The sequence below is a fragment of the Pelophylax lessonae genome (genome assembly GCF_965119305.1).
Source record: "Pelophylax lessonae genome assembly, chromosome: 5".
NCBI lineage: Eukaryota > Metazoa > Chordata > Amphibia > Anura > Ranidae > Pelophylax > Pelophylax lessonae.
The window spans coordinates 357,139,311-357,166,795 of record NC_138772.1 but is presented as its reverse complement, the minus strand read 5'-3'; the positions used below and the strand labels follow the sequence as shown (position 1 = coordinate 357,166,795).

Below are 27,485 nucleotides of genomic sequence, written 5' to 3'. Positions count from 1 at the left end.
ATAGAACTTTTGGACTGAGTATGTTTTTGTGTAGGACCTTCTGCTTAGCACTTATTTTGAAATAATTTAGCACAAGTGTTTTTTTGCTAACTACTGGACAGAGGTTTACAAATACCATTACAAATTATATATCTGATTGGGAACAGGGATTGTTTGCCCTTTTACTTGAAGTGGTTGTAACCCCAAAAAAAAAAAAAAAAAAGCTCCTGTCCCTTTAAGACATGAGACATGGTACAGTGCTTTTGCCATGTCAATTGTTCATTTCTATGTTGTACAATACCTGGTTGATCCTACCTGTGTTCCCCTGTGTGTACTGACCACGCTTTTCATGACTGCTGATCTATGATAGCGTGGTCAGATTACATGCTTCTGTCATCCTGCTGTGTATTCAGTGTCTCTGCATCTCCCCCACGCTTTTTTATTGTCTTTTCCATAGTCAGTGTGTGAAATGTGAAGTCGATGTCCTCCCTGCCCCTTCCCTCTCCTCCTGCTTTAAAGTAACATACATTATATACTTTTATCCTCTCTGTTTCAGGAACATATTAAGCACATGTATGTATTTTTATTTTTAATTATAAAGCTAAATACCTTCTTTGCCAAGCATTGCTATGTGGTCACATGTCCCCTCCTCTGCTAGCTTGCATACATCAGAACAAAATCTCGGTCTCTCCCACTGCACTCGTTAGATCGAGAGGACATGTGACCACACAGCAGAGTTGGTCAAAGAAGGTATTTAGCTTTTTAATTAAAAAAAAAAAAAAAATCACACACTATAATTCATACGTGACCATATACGCTTTTTATTGCTGTCTGTGTCCCTGCTGGAAGCATTTCCCTTTACTTCATGTCAGAACAGGAAGTGATATCATATTTCTGCAACGGGAACACCTTTTTAGTGGCATGAATAAGGGTTCAAAATTGCTGTACTAGTGACAAATTTACCTCCCTCTTTCTGTATGAGCATCTCAGGGATGGGAATGGAATAGATTACAATACAAGGACAGATAGAAAGAAAACATTCCCAGAAATGTTTAACTCTTTCTCTGTCTAGAATGCGCCGTTAAAGTACACCTCTACTGAGAGAAAAATAAGCTTCTATTGCTAACGGCTTTCTGAGAATGTTACCTGGCTGGATTAGCACTGAAACCAGGCAGTTTTTATTTTTAAAAGTAGTAGACAGCAGTAGCAGCAGACACGCTTTCTTGGAAAAAGTTTCTAGTGAACATTTTTTTTTTTTTAGTGTCAAAATAAAATTATTATAGAAAATGTGTTCTGTATTAATGACACCATTTATATGTATCTAGAATATGATGTATTTCTTAAATAACTCTATCTGTCTTCAACTGTTGGCCGCATAGAGAAAGCAGATTGTGTTTACCTAGTTGCTAATTAAACATATATGAAAGCACTCCAGAAACATGCAGAGTGCCTTCAGTTTGTGATAATAAGTGGTTCCAACCACCTAACCAGTTAGGCAGAGGTAGCTTTGTGACATTGATTTGTTTCCCTAGTTGTAGTCCTGTTTTATTAATACGAAACAACAGCCCTCTTGTATATCTACAATAATGCAACAGAGAAATCTATTATAACATGATTATATTTTCCCACTGGAAGCATTCCGTGACAGAGAGCATAATCTTTAATGGAATCTGTGTGAAATTAAATTATACAAGCATCAATAAACATAATTCAGAAGGAGTAAATCATCTTAATTTATTTGCATCTGTAATGGCATCAGCAAATGTAGAATGCAAATGTAAAGGTTCAAAGCAGGAGCTGAAAAGCAGATGAGCAGAAAAGTTAAACCTATTATTATACAGCACTGTAATTTGATGGGCAGCGTGTTCATGGATCACTGGCTCGGTGCACCGAGCCCATTGCAGCACGCGGCTCCCAACACTTGGTTCTTCTGATCCTCACAGCAGATCAGGACATGGTGGGTGTATAGCTCAATGTTACTTAACATTTCAACCTAAAGCAGCCTTAATAAGTGTCTAATAATAATGAAATAAGTATGTTAGGTGTTGCCTAGAATCACTCAAGTTAATTGTATATTCTGCAGTAGTGATCACAAAAATGTTATTGTAAAACTAAATAGTTTGAACTTTACTATAGCTTCAGGCAGATATGTATTAAACTGAGATTAAAGTCTCTTTTTTTTTTGTTGTTTAAAAATAACAATCATTTTATACTTGCCTGCTCTGTGTAGTGGTTTTGCACAGAGCGGCCCAGATCCTCCTCCTCTTGGGTCCCCTGCAGGTGCTCCTGGCCCCTCCCTCCTGCCAAATGCCCCCGCAGCAAGCAGCTTAGGAAAGCAGAGGGACTGTCAGGAACACCATGTATTTCACACAAAGGAAGCAATACAAAGAGAACAGGATACTTTTCATACAAGTACATGATACAGCAGGCACCTACCAGGAATATGAAATGTTGGGTTTACGTATTCTTTAGAGCAGAAAAACCTTTTAAGCACTTCAATACAGGGCACTTTCACCCCTTCCTGCCCAGGTCAATTTTCAGCTTTCAGCGCTGTCGCACTTTGAATGACAATTGCGCGGTCATGCAATGCTGTACCCAAACATAATTTTATTGAGGCAGATAGAGCTTTTGTTTTGGTGGTATTTAATCACCACTAGGTTTTTATTTTTTGTGAGACAAATGAAAAAAGACAGAACATTTTGAAAAAAAAAAATCGTAGTTTCTGTTACTAAATTTTGTAAAAAAAGTAATTTTTCTCCTTCACTGATGTGTGCTGATGAGACTGCACTGATAGGCAGCCTTTATGGGCACTGATGGGCAGCACTGATGAGGAGACACTGACAGGCATCACTGATGGACACTGAAAGGCATCACTTATGGGCACCACTGGTGCACACCGCACCACTGATTGCCTCGCTCTCAGGGGCGTGTACAGCCGCTTGTTCTGAAAGATTCTGAAAGACGTCATATGACATCCAGTCAGGATAGTGGAGCCCCCGCCCAGCCGTTATTCTGCTATAGGCCGGGCGGGAAGGTGTTAAAATGTGTCATAATATACTAGCAGCTTTATTAGACTTAATGTTCTGAAATTATTTTTCAACATTTTTTTTTCCTATATAAAAAGACAGCATTGAATGGGAAGTATAGAATATTTACATCTAACTGTTAAAAAAAAAAAAGAATATTTACATTGAGCATCTCTGTTGAGTTCTGATTGCATTTACTCTAAAGAAATGTTTTCATTAGATTTCACATTTTTACACACATTAAAGCAAAAAAATCATGCTAAATCTCTTCTGCCAAGAAAAACTGCTTCTCTTGCTTCTAGTGTACACAGCCTGCAGTGCATGTGCAGGGTGGTATACACTCTGGCTCATTCCTGGCACCTGTAAGATGCCAGAAGAGCAGGTGGGTGCCAGGGACGATATATCCCCTGTTTACATACGCAGTAGTTACAGCATCAGTGGCAGACAGGGAAGACGCCGGCCCCAATAAAGATCGTCAGGGTTTGTCAGTGATGGCTATGGGGTGAAGAGGGGGATTGTGGGAATTGCAGCACTGGAGGAGGGCTCTCTAAGAGGCAAGTGTGCCATAATGTTCAAGTATGCTGTGTTTTGTATCAAGCTGATCTTATTTAAATGTTTATCTAAAAACACTGAACTACGCATTTCTGTTTATAAAGCCCAGTTTAGTGCAAGGATCAGGGTTCATAATATTTGGATAGTGCTATCATATCTGCAGTAGTTAAATCACCTGCTTATTAGTCTTCTGAACATTGTGCAAAGCTGGGATTTCCTCACTCACTGGGCTTAGTGACTAATCATTCCAAATCACAGGTCCTAGCAACAAACTAATTCCTATACAGACCATAGACTCCATTTTTAACATTTGATAATATTCATTAGAGGCTTTTGAAAGCTCATTAATAGGACTTTTTTGGCCTAAATTCTCTCAACTAATGATCAACTAATCTCTGCTTTAAAAATATTGCTATTGTATAATTTATGTTATTATTATGGTAACACGACTTATCTGTGATATTTTACCAGAATTGTTGCATTTTTCTTACAATGATAGTTTATATTGAGATTTCTAGTATGTAAGCTGAATTGCGTTATTTTAGTTATTGGTAAAAAATAGACTTTCGTAAATGTTATTCTTCTTTGTGGTAGGGTGCTTAAAACATTATTAATGTGAGTCATTGTCACCTACATTGAAGGTACAGCCTCAAGCCACTAATAACAATGCCAGCTCAACTCCTTCAAGAAAAGTCCAGTCTTCAGCCCCTAAAGTACGCAGGACAGTGAACAGTCGAGTTCATGAAGCAGTAAAAGCCATAGCATTGTGTCACAATGTTACACCAGTTTACGAATCACGAGCTGGAGTAAACTATGAAACGGAGTATGCTGAAGTTGACCAAGACTTTTGTGATGAAAACCGGACCTATCAAGCATCAAGCCCTGATGAGGTCAGTGTTCTGTAACTTTTTTTATTTTTATTATTTTTCAATTTGATACACTAGAAATGTATATTTCTAATACAAGGTGTGTCCAGAATGTAATGAGAATAATATTCTAAAAATTATTTTATTGAAAAACTTTACAATTGAGCATTATCTCCTTTAAAGTATGCACCTTGTGATTCTACACAACGCTCCCAGCGATTTTTCCATTCTTCATAGCTTCCCTGGAAGTCTTCAAGTGGGATGGCTTTCAGAGCCTGCATAGTTTGACTTTTGATTTACTCATTCAAGCTTTCTTGGTGCGAGGTGATGTGGGTGTATGTAATTCTGAACTTTGTTTCTTCATCTCAGGATCCTACTCAAATCACCCAGGATTCACCTCCCGTGATCACTCAACTCAAAATATCAGGCTCTCTTTCCAAATGTGTCACAATATTGCTGCGCTGTAATAAGTCAAATATGATAAAAAATCTCAACAAAGGCGAAAAGCAGCCAACACAAATCCTGAAATGACAGATCAAACATAATATATATAAAATGTGGCGCTAATCTAAAAACTGTTTGCACAGAATGTCCATAAAAATTCAGGAGAGAAACAACAGTTCCTAAGGTGATCAATACAGGTACATGTGAAGATCCTTATGCAGAGAGAAGTGAAGGTCCTTAATGGGAAAGAGCCACCACCAAACACCCGTACACACTGACTCTTATCGGATATATATGACCCTCATAACAAAGGTAGGCAGATAGGATCTTCCACTCCTGTCTCCAGCTTTAGCAGCCGATCATCACATCATCATCATAGAGCCCAAAAAAGAAACAGAACACTTCCTCATAGTGTAACCTGTCTTTAAAGTTTATTTGGCCCAAGACAAATAAAATCACTTACAGGATCACCGCTATTAGTAGGCGTTGTGTGTTAATCTCCTCCTATGGTCTGATGCTGCCGCATCCCACCAACAAGATGGCCGCCGTGTCTCTTCCGCGTGTGGCGTGCGTCGCCGTGAGCTCCACCCGACGCGTTTTGTCATAGGCTGACGTCGTCAAAGGGGTGTGGTCTCACGGTGGCAACGCTATATATATAGCGGCTGAGATTGGGGCGGAAGCATTGGCTTAAACCAACACCCGGAAGCCGCCGGCTTGTGCTCCAGCAACTGGATGTGGATACAAAGGATATAAAAAAAGGGTATAACAACCTCTTTGTAATATAAACGCTATATTTTACAACAATAAAGTGAAGAAACAGAGCGATCTCTTATATACATCAATAGTGCTATGTTGTACATGGGTACAAAAAGTCACAAGTTAAACATAATATGTAGGCGCACCACGCTTGAGACAATGGCTCCATCTAGTGGTCGCAGCCCAAACCACAGGGTAGAAAGCACACAAGTCCTTCTTTACAATATAATACATTACATAAAAACATGTTTTAAAAAGTACAACATAAAACACATGAAATTCATACAAAAAAGGCTAAAAAGAGACTAAAAGATATGGATACTAACAATATTATTGTTTTCTTCAAGCAAAGTACCAAAAAGAGCAGCAAGATGTGTGGTTCCATAAAAAACGCATTCATGAATTACTAATGATTGCGTTAAGGTCCCATTCAATATTTAACCCCAGAGGGGTATAAGATTTCAGCTTATAAATCCAACTGGTCTCCAGCTTGGAAACCCCTCGGGTCATATTGCTACCCCTCCAATTCTTGGAGAATCTGTCAATACCCAAGAATATCCTGCCCTTGGGGTTCCTTTGATGGCACTGATCATAGTGCCGTGAGACACTATGTTTTGGGAATCCCTTGACTATGTTGGCCACATGCTCCTTAAGCCTGACATGGAGCTCACGGATGGTGCGGCCAACATAGTCAAGGCTGCAGGGACACCTAAGTAGGTAAACCACATATCGAGTGGTGCAAATTCCAAATGGGCCAACAGGTCTTGGCAAACGAGTTGATGGTATTCTTTCTGATCACAAGTTTTGCACACACTTTTCTCATGTTCAAATACTGTGTCACGATTTCATGAACACCATTGAGAATAGACCTCACTGCATCCACATTCTATTCCATTTTTGACAAAGAGGGGTGTCTTCATCATTGTTAGTCTTCAACACCTTCTCGTCCTTCCTCGAAGGCCTTGTGCCATTGGTACACTTGTGAAGATGATAGGGGAGTTTATAGAGAAGCTGCAACTATTTTCAAAGTTTCTGATGCACTTTTAACCAATTTCACATAAAATGTTATCGCGTACCACTGTTCCAAACCCACTTGCATTTTTCTTAACCACTTACCGCAGGGGTACGTCGGCTGAATTTGCGGTGTTATACCGGGGTGATGCCTCTAGCTAGAGGCATCACCCCGATACCGTTGTTTAGAGCCGTCGGTCGGCTTTCCGGCGGTAAGGACCGATGCGGCTCGGGAGCCGCTTATTGGGTACCCTGGCGAGCGGGAGGGGACATCCCCCCCGCCACCTTCCGCGGCTTTGCCCGGGTCTCTCGTCCCACCGGGAGACCCGAGCACCCAGCCGACACGTCCGCCGGCTGGATGGAGTCCCGATCAAAGCTGGAAGCGGCTTTGATCGGGTCTCCGATGACGTAACCCGGAGGCGGCGTCCATGACAACACGTCCGGGTTACTCTGCTGCTAAAGGCGGCAAATTCAAAAAACGAGTGTATTCAAAAATGCCGTTTGCGGCGTTTTGAATACATGGAAGTGTAGTGGAGGGGTCTAGGGTCTTTTAGACCCTCGATCCCTCCATAAAGAGTACCTGTCACTGCATATAGCTGTCACAAGGGATGTTTACATTGCTTGTGACAGCAATAAAAGTGATCAGATTTTTTTTATTATTAAAAACCTGTGATAAAGTTAAATAAATAAATAGGAAAAAAAATTAAAAATTTTAGCCGCCCCCGTCGCTGTTAGCTCGCGCACTAAAGAAATCGCATATGGAAGTCGAGCCGCAAATGAAATCGCTGTTCAAACGACACGTGAGGTATCGCCGCGATTGCCAGAGAGTGAGCAATAATTAAAAAAAAAAAGAGCTGCACTCTAACCCTAAACTGGTAACCGTTAAAAAAAAACGTAACATGTTGGGTATCTATTTACTCAGCGTGACATCATCTTTCACAATATACAAAAAATGGGCTAACTTTACTGTTTAGTTTTTTTTAAATGAAGTAAAATTTGATTTTTCCAAAAAAATGGCGTTTTAAAGACCGCTGCGCAAATACCGCGTGACAAAAAATGTTGCATGCCATTTTATTCTCCAGAGTCTTTGCTAAAAAAAAATATATAATGTTTTGGGGTTCTAAGTAGTTTTCTAGGAAAAAATACTTATTTTAACTTGTAAACAAAAAGTGTCTGAAATAGGCCTGGGGCTTAAGTGGTTAATATGAGACACTTGAACAAGGTGTCACAAAAAAGAATGTCTTGACTTTGACAGGGCTGGAATGGATCAGTATACCTGGTACCCCACCCCAAGTAACCTTGACCAGCTTCCTCCTTCACAGAGTCCTTCTCAAGCATAGGAACTTCATTCTCATTATATTCTGGAACCGCCTCATACATTATTCGGGTTTCTATGTGTATCCATTTATAAACACAGCCCACAGACGGTACTGGTAGTACATTCATTCACAGATTCCTGTGAACGGAGCCCCACTGTTTTTTCAATCTGACAGCGGGTGCAGGGAGGGGATCCCCCCTGATGTCATGGGAGGGGGAGGATTGCTCAATGTGTTACAGCTTAAGTACAGGTGTAACATGTTCACTGGTACTTACTGGTACTCCCACAAAAAATCAGCTTTGGAAAAATTTGACCTGCAATATATACAAACACGTTGGAGAAGGAGTAATTAAAGGAGGGTATTTTACATTTTGCATGCAGACCTTAAAAAAATGTCTTGAGAAAATATTCATCCTGAATATTGTTTCTAATTCCTTTTCAGCATTTCTAAAAGGTATATTTTTTTACTTCTTAAATATATTTATACACAAATTAATGTGCATTCTTTGCTTTGCAAACTACAAGGTCTACATCATAATTTTTTAAAGAGTTCTATTGACACAAGTCATGGAGCCTGAGGAAAATAATGTAAATGGTTCATTATTTAGCTTATTGAACTTTCTTGCAGTCACATTGACAGATGATTCCAGTTTTTCCCAATCACCAAAGTACCTTTTTAAAAGCATTTTTTATTGAATAAAGTGCTTTAAATATTGCACCCTTGAGCTTTATGCAAGCAAATGGTTCACTTGATGTTTTACCTTACTCTCAGCATTTATGTGTCTGAGTTGATTTGCTTAATACCTGACACCATCGTTTGGTAAGCATAATTTTAACTTTCTGTAAGTGATTTTAAATTAAATGGTGCAATGCCCCATTTTCTTCTTTAACTCTTTATAACTAGTTATTATTTCTGGAGGCTTGTTCTCATTATTTAATCTTTACCATTCTGCTTGAAGAAGTATACTAAGAGAATAGCTGCATGTTAGCAGAAAATTTTCCTTGTAAGTTTATTTCTCAGAAGTGAATATATACATCGGCCACAATAATAGCTAAAAGAGGAGAGAAAGATTAGGATTTAGTGAGTTGATTGGATAGTCTGGGTAAATTTTTTTATCAGTAGCGGGAGATATAAATTATTTTAGCAATAAATATTGTATGTAGTGATTTTTTTTCTTCCTTTTTTTTTTTTAGTTTGAATAGTTCACAAAAAATCATATTTAGAACTAAATTAAATCTACTTATTTAATCACAATGTTCTAGTTTTTAATAGATAGTTTAACCAACCACAAATCTGGGAAATAATACATCACCGAATTTTATTTTGTGGTGCTGGAATTGCCAAATTTGTTGGGAGGAGTTATATATACCATATGTAATATATGTGTGTGTGCCCAGCAAAAATATTGTCTACTATTTATTTGTCTGCATTTGATTGCATGATACAGTTAGTCTAATATGCTAAAACAAAGATCTTGTAATTCTTGCAGTAGACCCCTAACCATATAATACCAGTGGCCCTCTTGTGAATTTATGAACTTGTTGTGGATGCTTGTTTTCAAGGTAGGAATAACAGCATCACCTGTCTCTCAACATCTGGCCTTCAACCACCAAGCCATTAAAGCCAGAGACCGCAAAGCCGAAACACCTCTGGATGCAGAGACCATTCCCCCTGATCCAAGGACTGATGACTCAGATAGTCATCTGGCTCCTCTGCCTCCGTGGGATTTGAATATGGTTTTGTCCGTTTTGCAACAACCTCCCTTTGAGAACATCAGGGAAATACCTCTGCCTGTGTTGTCCCACAAAGTTGCCTTCCTGGTGGCTATCACTTCTGCTCGCAGAGTGTCTGAATTGGTGGCTCTGTCCTGCCGTTCGCCTTACCTGGTCATTCATAGGGATAAGGTTGTTCTGCGACCCAATTAATCTTTTCTCCTTAAGGTGGTGTCTGCCTTCCACCTCAATGAAGATATTGTTTTGCCTTAACTTTGTGCGAAGCCTACGCATCCCAAGGAATTTGCCTTGCACTCGTTGGATGTGGTTCGGGCGATCAGGGTGTACCTTTCGGCCACGGAATCCTTTCAGAAGTCTGATTCCCTGTTTGTCCTTCCTGAGGGACCTCGGAAGGGTTCGGCTGCTACCGCTGCAACCATTTCAATATGGATCAGACAGACGGTTGTTCAGGCCTATTCACTCAAGGGTCAGGTACCTCCTTTCCCTGTGATTCTGCCCGCGATCCGGGACGCCAATATTTGAACTAAGCCTTAAGAGCTGATTGTGTTGAAAAGTCTCAATCTACAATTATAACATTAGTCCATGATTAGCAATTTATGTAAATGGTCAAACAATAAAATGCATGATTATAATAAAGGAATTGCATCCATATGGCTCGATGCGTTTCATGGAATTTGCTCCACTTCCTCAGGAGCTGATGCAAATTGATAAAAAGTATATAAATAATGTTATGGTGCAATAGTTTACCCAAATGCGGGAAAAGGGTGGGGGGGAAAGCAAGCTGCACCGTGAACTGTGGGAGTACTGCCTGTGACCGCCAAAGAGCACATAAGAAGACCTGAAGAAAGTTGTGGATCTCCATTAAGTAATTAATAGTAGCATAAATGGCAGTCCCCAGGAAATTCTAAGAAAATTATTTATATATTATCATTAAGGTAAGTAGTTATTGTCAACAGGCATGTATAGTGTCACTACCAGTGGATCCCAGAAAAAGAAGGAATATAAAGCCCAGCTATGAAAAGTATGCTTACGTGTCTCACACAAAGTGTAAATATATATATTGGAGTGCTTAGGCAACAAATTGGAACTCAAGAGTGGGATAAGGGGTATACCAGTGATTACATTCCCAAAATAAAGGGGGATAGAGATTATTGGCGCTATATAAATCCCGTATAATAATAATAGTAATATTTAACAAACTGAAATGGAGATAACGTGCATCTTGACATCCCTCCAGATTTTCAATACCCTGACATGTTTCTCCACCAAGGTAAAAAAATGGAGGGTCCCCCTAGGGTGTGGGACTTTAACGGCAAGCACACTTCCACAGATGTATAAAAGTAAAAATATTTTTATTATTAACAAGTTTAAAATAGATCTCAATGGATCTGAGATATTACATAAATGATACAGAGAACACAAATAATGTGATAACACAAATGATCTATATATGGTTGAAAGAAATAATGGTGCATATACTCAAAGGTATATGTTGGTTTCTTGAAGGAAATCCTCCCACCCGACGCGTTTCAGGCACGCAGGCCTTTCTTCAGGGGTCTGGGAAGTGGGGAGGTTTTGTGATTTCCTGCATAACATGGTAGATATTGTATAAATTAATTGCATAACAAATTATGTCAGTTTCAGTATATTTCAAGTATTAGATGTTATACCTGTAGAAGAAATCTGGATATAAAAGTTTCATACCTGTAGGTTGCTTGAGATGTGACAAGAGAGTCACTGCTGGTAAAAGTAAGAGAAAAGAGGGGTTCCGCTGTGCTTAGTGCCGAGGTATGCACCCCTAGGACCCTGAGGGTGTGGATCTTCACCAATGTGGCCCCAGCGAGGATGCCTGAAAGGAGGCTGCACGTGTCTCTGTGTAAACGTATATGCAGGAGAATTGAATTATTTGAAGATGTATTAAAAGGGATAACTAAACTGCTCTTAGGATAGGTGTGGAAGTAAGAGGAGAGGTACCTTGTAGTAAAAGTATTGACACTTCTGGTTAAGGGGATGTACCTGTTGTGTTGAAGGTCACGAGGTAGGGGGTGTTGTAGGTTGGTAGAGTCAGCTGAAAAATATATATTATATATACATATATATATATATATATATATATATATACACATATGTGTATCTTGTTATGTATTGTTATATATTAGGGTTGGCTCGTACAGTATTCTACCAGGGAGAGTGTTTAGTACTCGTACCTTAATTTAATTGTTGCGTGAGGATTTCCTGACCAGGAGTCGTATTGCTGATTCTCAGAAATTAGCAGAGTATTATCCCTAAATAGAATGAGTTAATCCATGTTTTGGTTCTCTTCTCTAGGTTTGAGAGGTGCATCTGGGAACCAGAGATATGGCATATATGTTACACATAGTGGGCAGATAAGGGGTAAAAGAGTGGAAATAAATTCAATTAAATTAAAATAGATCCAGCTGGTGAGTTACCTGGTGATGTTTAAATAGCAAATAGTTTTCCAAGTGTCGGTTTCCTTATCAGATTTCTGAAATGACAGGTTTTTACTCTATTGGGGTCAGCCAGTGGTAAAGAAGGTAAAAATGGCTTGTGGGGGGGTCCCAGGTGATTACCTTGTATATCGCAGGTCACGTCTGTAGTCCTCGGCGGCGGATGCTGTGTCTGGCATCCACCGCCGTTTAAATGCCCATGAAGGACGCCGGAGCATGCGCAGTGCGAGCCGCGAGCACGCTCCAGCGTCATCTGTGCAGCCAATGGCATCCACCGCCGATGGAACGCAGGACACGCCCCCGGATGCGGAAGTGCGGCCTGCGTTTCAACGGCGCCGGCGCAGTGATTGGTCCCTGAGCCGCGGGCGGGGCCAGTAGATTCGGCCGTCATCCGCAGGAGGGGCCAAGGAGCGGGGGGGCCCGTAACATAGTCACGTCTCCCCCCGGGTGCGCCGGGTGGGACCATAGGGAAAAGATCAGCCCCAGGGGATGGAAAAGAGAAGGGGGCGGGGTCGGCTACCGCACATAGGATTCCCTTTTTGGAAAAAGAAGAGGAGCAAAGTGTGTGGAGAAAGATGACTAGGAAATGGATGGAAGATGGGGTGGGATAGGATAATTGGTGAAAAATGCTTTGATTTGTTGAAAATATTTATCCATAATACAGACATGATATATTAGACACTACAAATGAGGTATAGTATTGTTTCAAAGTTAATAAATAAACATTATATCCATATATATGAAAATTGTATATTTACAAATAGCTTGTTACTGATTGAATAGTATTAGAAAGATATTTATCCTGAGTATTAAAATAGACATAATACATTTACAATAGTCCGTATATATAAGGTTATTTACACACTGCGTGCCCGCCTATGTCTATATTATGTGGTACATAAGTATGGATAATGAAATAAATAAAGAAGAGAATTATGATGTAAAACCTGGGAACAGGAACCTCTAGTGGTCTGGAACATCAGATCTGATTGGTGAAAACAGAGCAATAGACAATCCATTTGAGAAATTCATATTGAGATGCATTACATTAGTGCACACAGGGAGAAATATAAAAGGGGGAAAAAATGGCATGTGGAGTGAATGGGATTATTTTTCCCAGCCTCCAGAGGAGAACCCTTCCAAAAAGGGTCGGAAGCTGAGAGAGTCATTAAGGCCCGGGGGCGAGGTGGCATTGAGTTCTACTATCCAACGTGTTTCACGTTGTAGGAGTATTTTGTTCCAGTCACCCCCTCTATTGTTTGGGTGTATTCTATCTAGAATTATGAATTGAATAGCCGGGAAGTGGCCGTGGTGGAAGTCTCTTACATGTCTGCCTAGGGGAAGGTCGGGGTTTGCCGTCTTCATGCTTATAATATGTCGGTAAGCTCTGTTATGGAACTCAAGTTTGGTTTTGCCTACATAGTACCCACCGCATGGGCATAGTAGTAAATATACTACCCCGGTGGTTTTGCAATTGGCGTAGTGGCGTGGTTGGTATTTTTTACCGTTAGGTAGAACGATGTTGGGGGTTACACACATATATTGGCAATATGGGCATCCACCACAACGGAAGGTTCCTGGTCTTTTGCAGGGGTCTCGTCTGGGTTCACCTGTGTATTCGCTGTGGACTAGCATGTCCTTCAACGATTTTGTTTTTCTAAAAGTAATTGCTGGATATTGTTGTATGTGTTGGTTGAGGGTGGGGTCGATTGTCAGGAGATGCCAGTATTTGTTAATAATTTTCTTGACTGTGGCGTGCTGTTTAGTGTATTTGGTGATGATTCGGATGGTGTCTGTTTTCTTTGTTGTTGCTTTCTTAGGTAATTTAGGGAATAGTAGATCTGCTCTGTTTTTTTCAGTGGCACGTTTGAAGGCTCTTTTTAAACATGTGTTGGAGTATCCCCGTTTACGGAGTCTCTCTCTTAGTTTGTTAGCTTCAATTTGGAATGTTTCATTCTTTGAGCAGTTGCGGCGAATTCTAAGGTACTGACTGTAGGGAATAGATTTGAGAAGGGGGGCTGGGTGTGAGCTGGTGGCATGCAAGATGGTGTTCCCAGCAGTGGGTTTCCGGTATATTGAGCTAGTAAGTAGGCCATCTGTGTTTTTTTCTATGGTTACGTCAAGAAAATTTATTGTCTGTTGGTGACATGTCATAGTGAATGATAGATTGAAGTTGTTCTTGTTCATGCGTGTTACGCACTCGTGTAATAAGCTCTGGGGTCCGGTCCATATGATGAACACGTCATCTATGTATCTGTACCAGGACAGAATGTGATCCGTGAAGGAAGCCAGTGTAGGGTCTAATAGGAATGAACGCTCCCATTCCCCCAGGTATAGGTTGGCGTAGCATGGGGCACAGCCTGTCCCCATTGCTACGCCTTGTACCTGGAGGAAATGGGAACCGTTGAACGAGAAGGCGTTGTGAGTCAGAATGTATTCTAAAGCTTGAATGAGAAAGTCATTGAATGGAGTGGGTATAGGATTAGTTTGTTGAAGGACACGTCGGATGGCGGCTAGTCCCTGAACATGTGGTATGGAACTGTATAGGGCTTCGACATCCACTGCTACTAGTAGGGCGTCCGGGGGTATGACCAGGCCTTCGATTATTTGAAGTAGGTGGATAGTATCTTTTACATAAGATGTAAGGTCTTCCACGTATGGTCTTAATTTCTCATCAACGAGTTTGCTTAGATTTTCGGAGATGCTGCCTCTGCCTGATATAATGGGTCTCCCGGGTGGGTTTTCTGGGTTTTTATGTACCTTAGGTAGGCTGTAAAAAGTGGGAATTATGGGATGGCTTGTGCGTATGTATTCCCAACATTGTTTGTCTATGATGTTATGATAATATGCTGTATCCACTAATAGGTAGAATTCCTGATAATATTTATCAATAGTGGATTTGGTGATGGGTCTGTACCAATCGGTATTGGATAGGATTTTATTGCACATTGATGTATATTGTGTATTGTGCATAATCACAATGTTACCCCCTTTGTCGGAGGGTTTTATGGTGAGTTCAGATTGTTGCAATAAGGTGTCTAATGCTTCTTTCTCTGAAGGTGAGAAATTAGAGCCTGATTTAGATGTTTTGAGTTTTTTTATATCTTGGGTGGTCATAGTTAGGAAAGCATTGAGGTTAGGGTTGAGGGAGGGGGCCGGGAACTTGTCCGATTTCTTTTTAAGTGTTGTTGTATTGGTTATACTGGTTGATGGTGAGTCAACATGTGTGTTAAGAAGGGATTCCAAGTCGATCTTGTCGATCAGGTCTAGACCTTCTTGTTCCTCTAGTAATGAGATCAGTGTGTCTAGTAGGGCTGCATTTTCTGCTGGTATTTTTGCTTTAGGTTTTGTGTGGAAACTTTTTAATAATAATTTCCTGGCGAAAATTTGGAGGTCTTTTATTACCTCGAAATTATCAGTGTCAGAGTCAGGGCAAAAACTTAAGCCCTTGGTAAGCAGGTTTGATTGGTCTTCGGTTAGAGGATAGTCAGAGAGATTGATGATATTCATGGGGTTGGTCATATGTTCCAAAATGGGTGTGTGTCATGTTTGATGTGATTGTGCTGGGGGAAGTGTGGAAGGTGGTCCTTCTGGTTCATTGGATGTTGTGATGGGAGGTGCTATGGTGCTCATGGTTTTGAAGATGGGTGCGGTGACTGGTCTTGTAGTGCCATTGCGTAGCGTACCTGTATTGCGTGCGGAGGGCGTTCCTGTGGGTGCGCGTGCGAGTGATTGTGAAGGAACGTGCGATTCGGTGATGTGTTTCTTGACTAGTTGATCCTCATTGTCTTGAGGGGTCCTCTTCGTTTTTTGCTTTCTGTTTCCGTACGACTGCTGTGAGGATGAAGAAATAGAGGAATTAATAGAAGAATCTGAACCATGGAAATATTTTCTATCCCTAATATTACGTGTTTGAGATGTTGTTTTCTGCCATCTATAGGCTTTTTGTTCAGCAAAAGCTGTTTTGTCTCTCCAGAATTTTTTCTCCTTGGTGATAATAGTTTCTTTCACTATACGGTCCAAGTGGAGTTTTATGTTTTCCTCTTGATCCTTATAGTTAGCGAATTGTTGGAATGGGGTAAGTTTTTCATAAATGTTATTGATGTCTGCTTCTAAGGAAAGAATACGGCTACGGTATTCCTCAGTGAGTAGTTGCATCATAGTTTTGGTACATTGCTGTAAATTAAATTCCCATTTCCTTTTAAATGTCTCGTCAAGGTTGTCGAGAGTGGGAAAAATTTGGATGCGTAGGCCTAGCGGATTGATGTTCTCTAGAATGTATTGTTCAAAACTATCAATATGGTAAAGTCCACCAAGGTAAAGGCTAACTGCAGAAGACCCAAGGTGCTATGCATACCCTAAACTTTACCTCAACCTCTGTGCAAGACTTCTAGTAAAAGCATGGTTAATCACACAAGCCAGCAATGAGATTTTTGAGCAGTGGGCAAAAATCCGCCAGTATTGCCATTATTTCATAGAAGCAAAACTAGAATAATTTTTCAGTTTTAGAAATGCATAGCTGATTTGAAATTCAAATTCAGAGATAATATGTAGTAACATTAAATTGGTTTGTATACTATGTATATGTCATAGAATATTTAGGTAAAAGTAGAGCTTCCCTTATATGATATAAGTGCTTATTCTATGCTAGGGCATGTAACTATTTTATATTCATTTGCTGATATATGCTTGCAGTAGTCTGATCTACGTGATGGCAACAAGCTGTCACCTGAAGACATGTAACATAGGATATGTGTTATATTATTGTGAAAGCTGTCCTGGATTAGTTTCTGTTTTAGTATTCTAAATGCGGTGTCTGATTATGCTCTGCTCATTGTTTCTTATGATAAGTGATCAATATTTCATTTTCTCGGAGAAGGTAAAAAGTTTCAAGTGTCTATCACTTGCAAGCAATACAGCCGCTGCATAGCAAACATTACTTGTAAGCAGGAAAAGCCATTGACAAAATCATAACTACATGGCGTTTAATTGCCATAAGTGTATGTCCACATCATGCGTGGAGGGCTGTTTGCTGACTTAATGTAATCAACCATCATGAAAGGATATAAACTAGGAAAATTCAACAGTAAAGTGCAAAGGTCACAAGCCCATCTAATTCAACAACGTGCTGAAAACAGGGATCTGCAAGACCCATGCTCTTTTTCTGACCATTGAACATTGATTGTTCTTGTTTGCTTAGTGGAATTTACCATAAGCCTCACATTTATTGCCTCTTTTATTATGAATTAGAATTATTGTCTGGGTCAACAGTCTGTGTATAATGCATAGTCTAAGCTTTAACCACCGTTGCACAGCTGCATTTATAACAATACTCTAGTACGGAAAGAGATTTAAATACATGTTGGACTGTCCAATAAACAGCGTGAGGAATGCAGTAACCCAAAGCACAAAGCATCCAATCAGAATTAATTTACAGCAGTCAAATTAATACAAGAATATTGTACTTTGAGCATTATTAATTGAATTTATTGAAAATGTATTTTTATTATATTTTTATAAGCTGTGGTTAAAAGCCTTTTCTATAGTTTTAGGATATGACTTGTTAGTAGTCTGTTTAATGCACTAAAAACATGTCACTGGTCTATAGCAAATTTTGCTAGTTTTGTCTATTTTTGTACAGCAGATGTATTCTACTGTACTTTTTGAAGTACATCAGTCCTTGAGACCATCTAATATCCCTACAACAACATACAAACAGATTAGTGGGAAGAGCAAGGACAACCATGGGGAAACATATACAAACCCCATCCTTATACTGTCTCTGCTATTACTTCCATCCTTTACAATATTCTTATTCCCTGAAGCCATTTGATCAGCATCAAATGTGAGCAACTAGCATTTAAGTCAGCAATGACAGCTTAAATATTTAGTTTAGTAGGGGATTCCTTCGAACAGTAATCGCAGGCATTGTACTGATTACCTGATCAAGATTTCAGATAAACAGCAGGGGATAATTGGCAATATGAATTTAACATATGGAAGGCATTTCAGGAGGTAAAATGCACATAGGACAGTTTAAAAGTAAATGTGTAACCATTTAAGGTAACAGAGTAGCCTAAAGAGAAACTTCACTAGCCCCCCCCCCCTTCCCCCCTTTTACAATTTTATTTTTCACCCCTTTTGCCAGTACCACTGGGCTGTCCATAAAAATCCAGTGTTTTATGTAGGCCGCCACTTTTCCAGCAAGGCCATCTTTTCATGTGACATCCCTTCTTTCCCTTCCAGGCTCTTTGGGCTTGTCCCCTGATGACTTGTGGCAACACATGCACAATGCTGGCAATTTCCCCGTGACACGAGCAGTGTGGTGGGTTTGCCCAAAATCTCCTAGGTTGTTTGACATCAGTATTTCATGAGGGTTCAGGCAATAGTAGGAAGTGCAGGTCTGGATCCCACAGAGGACCCATCTCACACCCCTCCCCTCCCCAAAAAAACATTTCTAACAGGTAATTTGGGAAAAAAAAGGAAAGTTAGGGTAAATTTTCGGAGAGGTGAAGGCCCACTTTAATAGGTAATCCATCCCTCCCGCTGATCCTTTCACTGTGCTCCCTGCCACTCTGCTTGCCAGAGCCCTTTCAAATACCAATTACCCCTTGTTATGGTGGTGCATATAGGACCTTCTCTCCTTCCTCTCCCAATGAAATGTCTGACATCGCAGAAACATCTGAAGTTGTAAAAGTTGTTTGGCAAAGTGCTAAATATGAAACAATGAGACAGGGCTGCCCGTTATCACCGATCCTATTCATTCTAGCCTTAGAACCATTGATCAGACACATAAAATCCAACGCAGCGATCCACGGTTTTCAGATTAAAGACAGGGAATTTAAGATTTCTGCCTACGCGGACGATTTATTGTTCTATATTTCCCAGCCCCACATTTCTATACCCAATTTAAACCTACAGTTCCAAAAATTTAGATTTATTTCCAATTTTAAAATAAACCATTCTAAATCGGAAGCACTGGACGTATCATTGCCAGATAACATCAAAGCACTCACCCGTAACAATTGCCCATACAGATGGGAACCCAAATCTCTAAAATACTTAGGTATTCATTTAACCCCTAAAATTGAGGCAATTTTTGAAGCCAACTTCACTCCATTGTTGTCAAATATTAGTAAAGATCTCAAGAGTTGGAACTCCAAGAACTTTTCTTGGTTCGGTAGAGCAGCGATCCTAAAAATGGTAATCCTCCCACGTCTACTATATTTGTTCCACGTGCTACCGATTAAAATTCCGAATAGCTTTTTCCGCAAATTAAGCACTATTCAAAGACATTTTCTTTGGGCATTGAAAAGACCTAGAATTAATTTACAGACATTACAGAAATCTAAACCTGAAGGGGGTATAGGCCTACCGAACTTCTCCAAGTATTATCAAGCAACCCACATTACTAGGGTCGTGGATTGGCATTGCCACTCACAACAAAAAGATTGGGTAGAGCTAGAAAACAGATGTTCAAATTTCCCCGCTCAAAATCTAATCTGGTCTAATCCTGGTAACTACTCATCAGAAATCAAACAACACCCACTGATATCCACCACACTGAATATTTTCAACCGCATAGCACCCGAATACCAACTAGTATCTAAACATGGAATTATGACACCTATCACTGGCAATCCTGACTTTACTCCAGGTCTGGATTTTAGAGCAGAGACCACAGATACACAGCGACCTCGCACGCAGCTTCGTGTTAGAGATTGCTTAAACCAATCTAGTTTACTCTCTTTTGACGATTTTAATAAGTTGCAACCTAAAGGATTTAGTATCTCCTTCTGGAGCTATATGCAACTCCATGATTTTTTGCGAAACTCAAAATACAAGTTTCAATTGAACATTCCTCCGAAGGCTATGGAAGAGATCTGTGTGGGCCAGACTCCCTGCTCCAAAACCACATCACAGGCTTATAAGTGGCTATCTCAGAATCTGAGAGGTGTGTCTGACAAATACAAAACAATCTGGGAAAGAGACCTCAATTGCAACATTTCAGACAAGAAATGGGAGAAGGCTTGCGTTTTCACCCATAAGTGTTCACTGAGCACAAAAGTTCAGGAAACTTCGTTTAAAATAATGACGCAATGGTACATCACCCCAGTACAACTTAAAGTTTGGTCACCACAGGTCTCCGACAGATGCTGGAGATGTTTAAAAGAGAGAGGAACATTTTTGCATTTATGGTGGTCTTGCACTGTCATCCAAACATTCTGGAATAGGGTTATTCAACTCATAAAACTTATCACCAATACCACTCTAAATTTGGATGCTGCCTGCTGTCTCCTACATGTACACAACTTTTCATATAAGAGATATAAACAATCTCTTTCTAGACATTTGATTAACGCAGCAAAAGCGATCGTTCCCCTACATTGGAATTCACAATCGTACCCCTCTATAAAAGAATGGACAGATAGAGTAAAAATTTTTTACGAGATGGAAGAGATCTTAGCCATTAAAAAAGAAAATGATTCCGCTTTTCACAAAACTTGGCGTCCATGGATATAATTTACCCTGTCTGATGAGTATAAGAACCTTACTATGCATTAGACTAGTATTCATTTCCCGACTGGTCTATCTTTTCGTAACTATTATTGGATAACACTGTTTGCAAACAGCTGCTGGATCACCCTGGTCTCACCCCCCCCCCCTCTTTCCCCTCCCAACTTCCCTCACCCTCTTTCCCAATCTTTCTTTCTTTCCCACTTCTAATCTTTCTCCTATTGGCGGCTCTTAGCCGCAGATGTGGGCCTCGGCCCTTAGAGTTAGGATTATGCTCAATATTTTTCTGTCTTACATGGAACCGGTCTCACTGTATTGTGACCTCATTCAATTCATTGACTTTTAATGAAACCGTCTTCCATTATAATAAGCATATATCCTGTACCAGTTTTGCTACAGTTTGTATTACTGCTTTGAAGCTCATGTTTGTTTAATTATTTTCAATAAAGCTTTATATTGGAAAAAAAAAAAGAAACAATGATCATATAACTTGCTATGTCAGAGTTATTGTATATATAGTATATAAAATGTACTAATGCTACAGGTGCTTTGATAAAAATTTGTAAAATGCAACAGTTGCAATTCTGTTTTTTTTCTTGTAGTTTATTTTTCATTTATAATGTCATTCCTATATATTGATCATATATACAGTTCATGGTGTTCTCTCACATAGTAAGGTGATGGTACAGGCAAGCAGTGTATACAGTACATGAAATGAACAGATGTTAAAGCCCAGATTTTTACAGAACAACTTACATTTGTAGTGTTTTTTTTCTCATAATCGTACTTCCCTGACAATCACTCTATATATTGTCATTTAGAAGGCCCTGGTTCATTTTCTGTGTTTATAACTAGGGCCACAGTTCCACATTGTATACAGTGCCATCTGCAGGGATAACTTGGTAATATAGCTATTAAAGCTGACAGACCGATTTGAAACTAGCATTCTAGGTAGAATTCAGATCCAGAACCTAGAAAGAAGATTACCAACCTGTTAAGCCTCCTACACGCTACTAGTTTTTTATTTTTTTCATTCAACCCTGCGGTTGAATGAAAAAAAAGACCTGACAACTCAGGTCGGAGCTGTTGTACAAACAATCTGATGTTAGTGTAGCAATCTCCCCTGCTGTGCTATTGTGTTCTGACAGGGGGAACGGCCCACCAGAACACTCCGGTCAGCACTCTCAGCCATTGGCTGAGAGCGCTGATCGGGAGCAGGTTGACAGACCTTTTTTCGGTCATGAAAACAGACAGAAGCCAGGGGAGCTGCTGTACAAATGGCCCAAATGTTGGCCAGTTTCTATTGAACTGGCTGATGGCGCCCGACATTCAGCCCGTGTGTACTAAGCTTTTGGCATTGTGCAACCCAACTCAACGCAACTCAACTTTTGCCAACTCAAGTCGTTCCAATTAAAATAATTCCATTGCACTTAATGGGGTGCGACTTGTCATGCGACTTGTGCTCTCAAAGTCTGAGTACATGTTGCTTCAGTGTGAACTGGGCCTTGGCCTTAAGTTATTACTAAAACCAGTAATAATTGAATGCAGAGGCAATTATTTAAAGTGGTAGTATACCCATTTTTGTGACTTTTACCTACAGGTAAGCCTATAATAAGGCTTACCTGTAGGTAGAATTAATATCTCCTAAACCTGCACGGTTTAGAAGATATTTGCACTGCATGCAGCCGCTGACGCTAGCGGCGCATGCACTCTGGAGGTCCGGCGGACCTTCAGAGTTCCTTGCCGGGAAGTTGCCGGAAAGTTAAAACCCTGCGTGCATGCGCGGGGCGACGTCTTTGCGGCTCTGGCCACACCCGGAAGAGACGCCAAGGGATCATGTCCGCTCCCACAGCGGTGTCCAGGGGTCCGTGTCGGGGCTTTGTTTTAAGGTAAGTATTTCATAATGAGCTAGTATGCGATGCATACTAGCTCATTATGCCTTTGTCTTGCAGGGTTTTTTTTTTTTGTTTTTTAAAGAGTATACTACCGCTTTAATATGATAAAGAGTAGATACCTTTATAGAGTCTTACAGATACAACTAGCCCTTTGAGGGCAACCATAATGCTGATGCAGCCCGCAATGAAATTGAGTTTGACACCCCCACTTTATTAGATAGGATTTTGTAATGAGTTTATTGTCAATTTTGGTTCCTTGTTGTCACTACTTCATTAACCACAGTTCGTTCATGGCAACATCCACACATAATTCTTACTGGAAAGAACAGGTGATTTGCACAGGTTATAGTCATCTTACGAAGTCTGTTGTTTTTATGTACTAGTTTGTGTCACAGCAGTGACACCAAAACCATAGATCCATTGGTCATTTTTCCTTTGGTGTAACTGATGACACCAGAGAAAGAAAATGGAGCATACAAAAATCAAACCAAGGTAAAAACACTACTTGAAATGTGGCTTTTTGATCACAGTAAGGCTCCGTTCACATCTTGGCGTTGCTATTACAGACGTTTTTATGGGCATTTTTTTCAGGCGTTTTTTTGGGCGTTTTTGCAGGCGTTTTACAGGCGTTTTTTGTTCAGGCGTTTTTAGATTGACTAGAGACCAATGGAAAACGCCTGTAATATGCCCAAAAAGAAGCTCAAGTACTTTTTTGAGCGTTGGGCTTTTGCTCACAGTGTCAAAACGTTCAGATGTGAACAGGGGCCATTGAAATGAATAGGATTTGTCTTGTTGGGCGATTTGAGAGCTGATCCTAGAGCAGAAAAACGCCCCCAAAACGCCTACATGTGAACGGAGCCTAAGTTCTATTAATACTCTGTAAGTGTACTTATATCTGAAATGTCACCTAATCCAGTTGCTAATGATGGGGCTGGGCCCCCACTGCTGCTTAAGCAGAGCATTGGAAGGTGGATTCCTGTGTTAACTCACAATGGTTAAAAACAGCGGTCATATTTAATTACCAACGAAATATTTTTGAGGGGAAACCTGTCAGGAAGAGAATTGTGGGATCTGCCACTGCTAACTTGTTCATCTGCAGATGAAGATTCTTGTACTACCTTACTGTCCATGAGTCACAGTCCTGGGACAAGCATCTGTATATTCAACAGCTCCTTTACAGGTCATTTACTCACCAGTTAGAGAAGTGTGATTGAAAATGATAACCATAATCCCCAAACCTTCAAAAACCAATCAGCAATGCCAACTCCCATTTTCCTTTTCTGACAGGTTCCTTTTAATTAACCCTGGCAAGTACTGTGTGTGGTTTACCTGCCCGAGGCATTGCTTACTTTCAGCGTATGCAGATGTACAGCACATGGCAGGCAGGTTTGTAAGCAGATTATTTTCATATCTTCTGTCAAACAAAAGAAAAACAAAGTGAACATAAACCCTAATTATAAACGGAGTAGTGAGCATTGAATAGAAATTGCAATTACATTTAAATCAAAATATAATGTCTACCGCATTGTTTTCAGTAATGTATGAGGTATACCATTTTGCTTAATTCATTTTCGTTTGGGTTTATTGAAGTAAGACTAATTGTTGTTGTTTTGTCAATGTAAGGAGCAAATCATTGTCAGCAGCATAAAACCATCATTTGCCTGACCTTTCATGCCCTATGAAGAATAACTGCTCTCTATGCTGTCTGCAGTATTGACTGGCAGCCTTTCCAAATGGCCAGGCAGTATTTTTAAAGTCATAATTGTATTATATTTTAATAGTCAATGCTTGTAATTAAAACAGTGACAGCTGAATGTGCTTGTCATTAAATTATCATTAGCGGTGAGGTGCACACAAGCTTGTTAAATGTTCCCTGCATGGGAAAAAGATTAATGCACTTCTGGCAGAAATTCTGCCCGATTTTATATTTCTGTTGTCTTATATAAGAAATGTAAAGATGATGGGTGAGAGTAAGCAGCAGTCAGAAGATAGAAAAATGACTGGGTTTATCTGCATTCATTTTGTGGGGCCGTTGGGCTTATTTTTTTAACATAGTCCAAAAACCAGCGAGCACAGCAACAAATCAGATATTTGCTTTCAGCAGTTTCCTAGTGAGTAGGCTGACATCTGATTTGTGATTAACTGCTATGCAGATTGCTTTTTTTTTGTTTGCAACATAAACCAGTATAAACTGGTTTCCATTCCAGTGAATATAATAGCATTTTGAAAAAAAATGTAATATCCTTTATTCTACATTTTTTTATATGGCAGATATATCTATGAGTATACGCAGAAGAGCTAACTCACAATGCTTGTTTTTAGAATTATAATATAGATCTTTTCAATTCAAAACCTAGTAAGTCATTATGTGTTTCTTTCCCTCTTTCTTATTGTTTTTCTCTATTTCTCTGCTTTTTAAAGGTTATTTTTTTATATTTATATATATCCTGGAAGTGGGGTGTTTGTTTGGAACCTCTGAGACAGCTCTAACCATAGCATTTAAAAGAAAAAAGCAGCATTAATTATAGTCCAGATTGATGGATGCAAGTTTCAAAGGTTACACGCGTCAGTCAAAATAAGCACAGGAAGCTCACGCTTCCTGCCTGGGAGTATCAGACCAATTTGTTAGTTTGGTAAAACTACTAAAATTCACTTAAGTTTGTTTCCACATTAATCATGAACTCTTGCTGGTTAGAAAAGAAAAACTTTATCCAGTTTTATTAAGAAAAAAAAAAGAAGTAGCACTTTAAGGACTGAACAGAGCAAATGAGAAGGCATTCCGGTTGGCACAAGGACCCAGAGCTTTTAGCTACAGCTGAAATCTGGGCTCGGATTTTTTCATTTAAATACATTCCTCAATGGGCACAATAGAAATAAATCCAATTTGTTTGGACCAAAACCCTTTGCAAATCCAGTTAATACCTTGTAAAAATAACAGTAATATCATCATTGTGCAGAACAAACTCAAGGCTTTGGGAGGGACCCAACGGGTCCACCCACAGAAAACTATAGGAGGGGGACTGATTTATTTATTATTTGTTATAGTTACTTATATAGCTATAAAAAAATTTCACAGTGCTTTACATATTATACATGCACCTGGTCACAAGGTGCTTACACTCTAATGCCCCCTACACACGCACCGATTGTTGGCCGACCGATGGGCCGTCTTTTGTCCAGTGTTGTTTTGTTGGTTGAAATGTGCTCTAGACTGCACACGAATTTTGTCGGCCAACAACAACCAACTGCAGAAGTGATGTCATGTTCTGGTCTACTTTTCGTGTGTTTTTTCTTCTCTGAGCATGTCCAGTCTTGCTCAACTGATTTTTGTCGGCCGAAATCTGTACTGACTGAGGAACAATCGGCCGTTCCGGTGCCGCAGCGTCATCCCTGCACAGCTTCTGGGCATGCCCAGAAGCTGTTTTACAAGGTATGACGGCGCCTGCACCAGAACTGACGTCGGGGCCGGTGCAGGCGCATTGATTCCTGGGAGCGATGACGTTCAGCTCCCAGGAATCATTGCATGCCAGGAAGTGACGACTCGCCACGGCCGCCGCGGGGAGGAAGTAAGGTAAGTATATTTTCTTCTAAACGAGGTAAGTAAAAAAAAATTGCGATTATCCATTTGTTTTTCAGGTGACCCGGAGCGAGAAGATGGAGGTAAGTATAATTTTAGGGTGGAACTCCACTTTAAATCATATCTTTTAATTTCCTAATATGTTTGCTACCACACCCATCGCAAAACATTGCGCTACTGCAGCCAAAGTAACAATGGAGCAGCATAAAAACAGAGAGAATTTCCAATTTAAACTAACACCTGTATTTTAGCAGCTAAATGCAATGTCTTTATTACCCATTCACATCCTTCACAGCATTATGTTTCCTACATAGCAACAGGTGTACTTTAATCTTATCGGGTAAAGGAAGATTGGGGTGTTACCTGCTTTAACCAATCGGATTCCAACTGTTGTTGTTCCAAAATAGGTTAACATATTTAAAAAATATGAATTATTTTCTAACTGCAATACCAGGATTTTCCCTTCCATTCGGTTTTTATAAAGAAGGGCCATTGTTAGTTGTTTGGCATGCCTTTTGGCTGCAACAATGGATTATTGTAAAGCATAGCCTTTATCAGATAGGTAAGATCTAGTTACAGCTCAAACATTTCCGTAATTGTCATATTTGTCAATTTCATTCAGTGTGAAATCCCTCTAAATACAAGAAATGAATTCATTTCACATTTCTGCATCGTTTCGGTAACTAGAAAATAAATCACATTCATCTTCTTGAAATTGTTTCAATGGATAGTTAATTTAGGACTTGGTAATTCAATTGTTATCTATCTGTATTGGCAACAACAATCTATATGAAAGAACGAGGTAGTTAAAAGTTATACTTTGCTGGGAAGCCAAAGGTCATTGCATTAAAACCTGCAGTAGTTTTGTGTGAGTAATTGTCCTACATCATTTTACTAATGTCTTGCTGTTAATGAAAATTAAAAAGCTCATGCTGTTTGATTTACTGCTTTGTTTTAAATTGTCATTTTAAGCTAACAGCTATGCCAGATTTTCAAAGCGAATTGGAATCCCCAGTGTTTTGGTCAAAAATATTGTGAGCCTTGGACTTTTTACACCTTAGGACTGCTTTTGTAGAATAGCTTTTACATAGTATGTGATTAAATCTGTTGTGTTTAGAACAGTTTAGAGTGACATTTTGTAATAGATTCTGTATAAGGCTGCTGCCACGAGATAATGACGGAACAGCAGCCAAAGTTTAGGTTAGTAGGTGGTAAGTGCTTGTAAAGTGCAAGTTCTAAATCTTACTTGTCTGCAAAGAAATGTGGCTGTGAATAGGGGAAATAACAAGCAATGAGATATTGAAAGTCTGGAAGGGCAGTCAAATAGTTACAAAACAAGGTA

At 39.8% G+C, this 27,485-nt stretch overlaps 1 protein-coding gene across 2 annotated transcripts in view; it reads left to right on the top strand.

Moving 5' to 3' along the window:
- ATP9B (ATPase phospholipid transporting 9B (putative)) overlaps positions 1–27,485 on the top strand; it is a 578,806-nt gene that overhangs the window by 475,283 nt on the left and 76,038 nt on the right. For both annotated transcript variants that reach the window (XM_082258664.1, XM_082258663.1), the window contains exon 15: positions 4,199–4,447. In XM_082258664.1, coding sequence (XP_082114790.1) covers positions 4,199–4,447 — 249 coding nt within the window. The remainder of the gene's footprint in view (positions 1–4,198; positions 4,448–27,485) is intronic.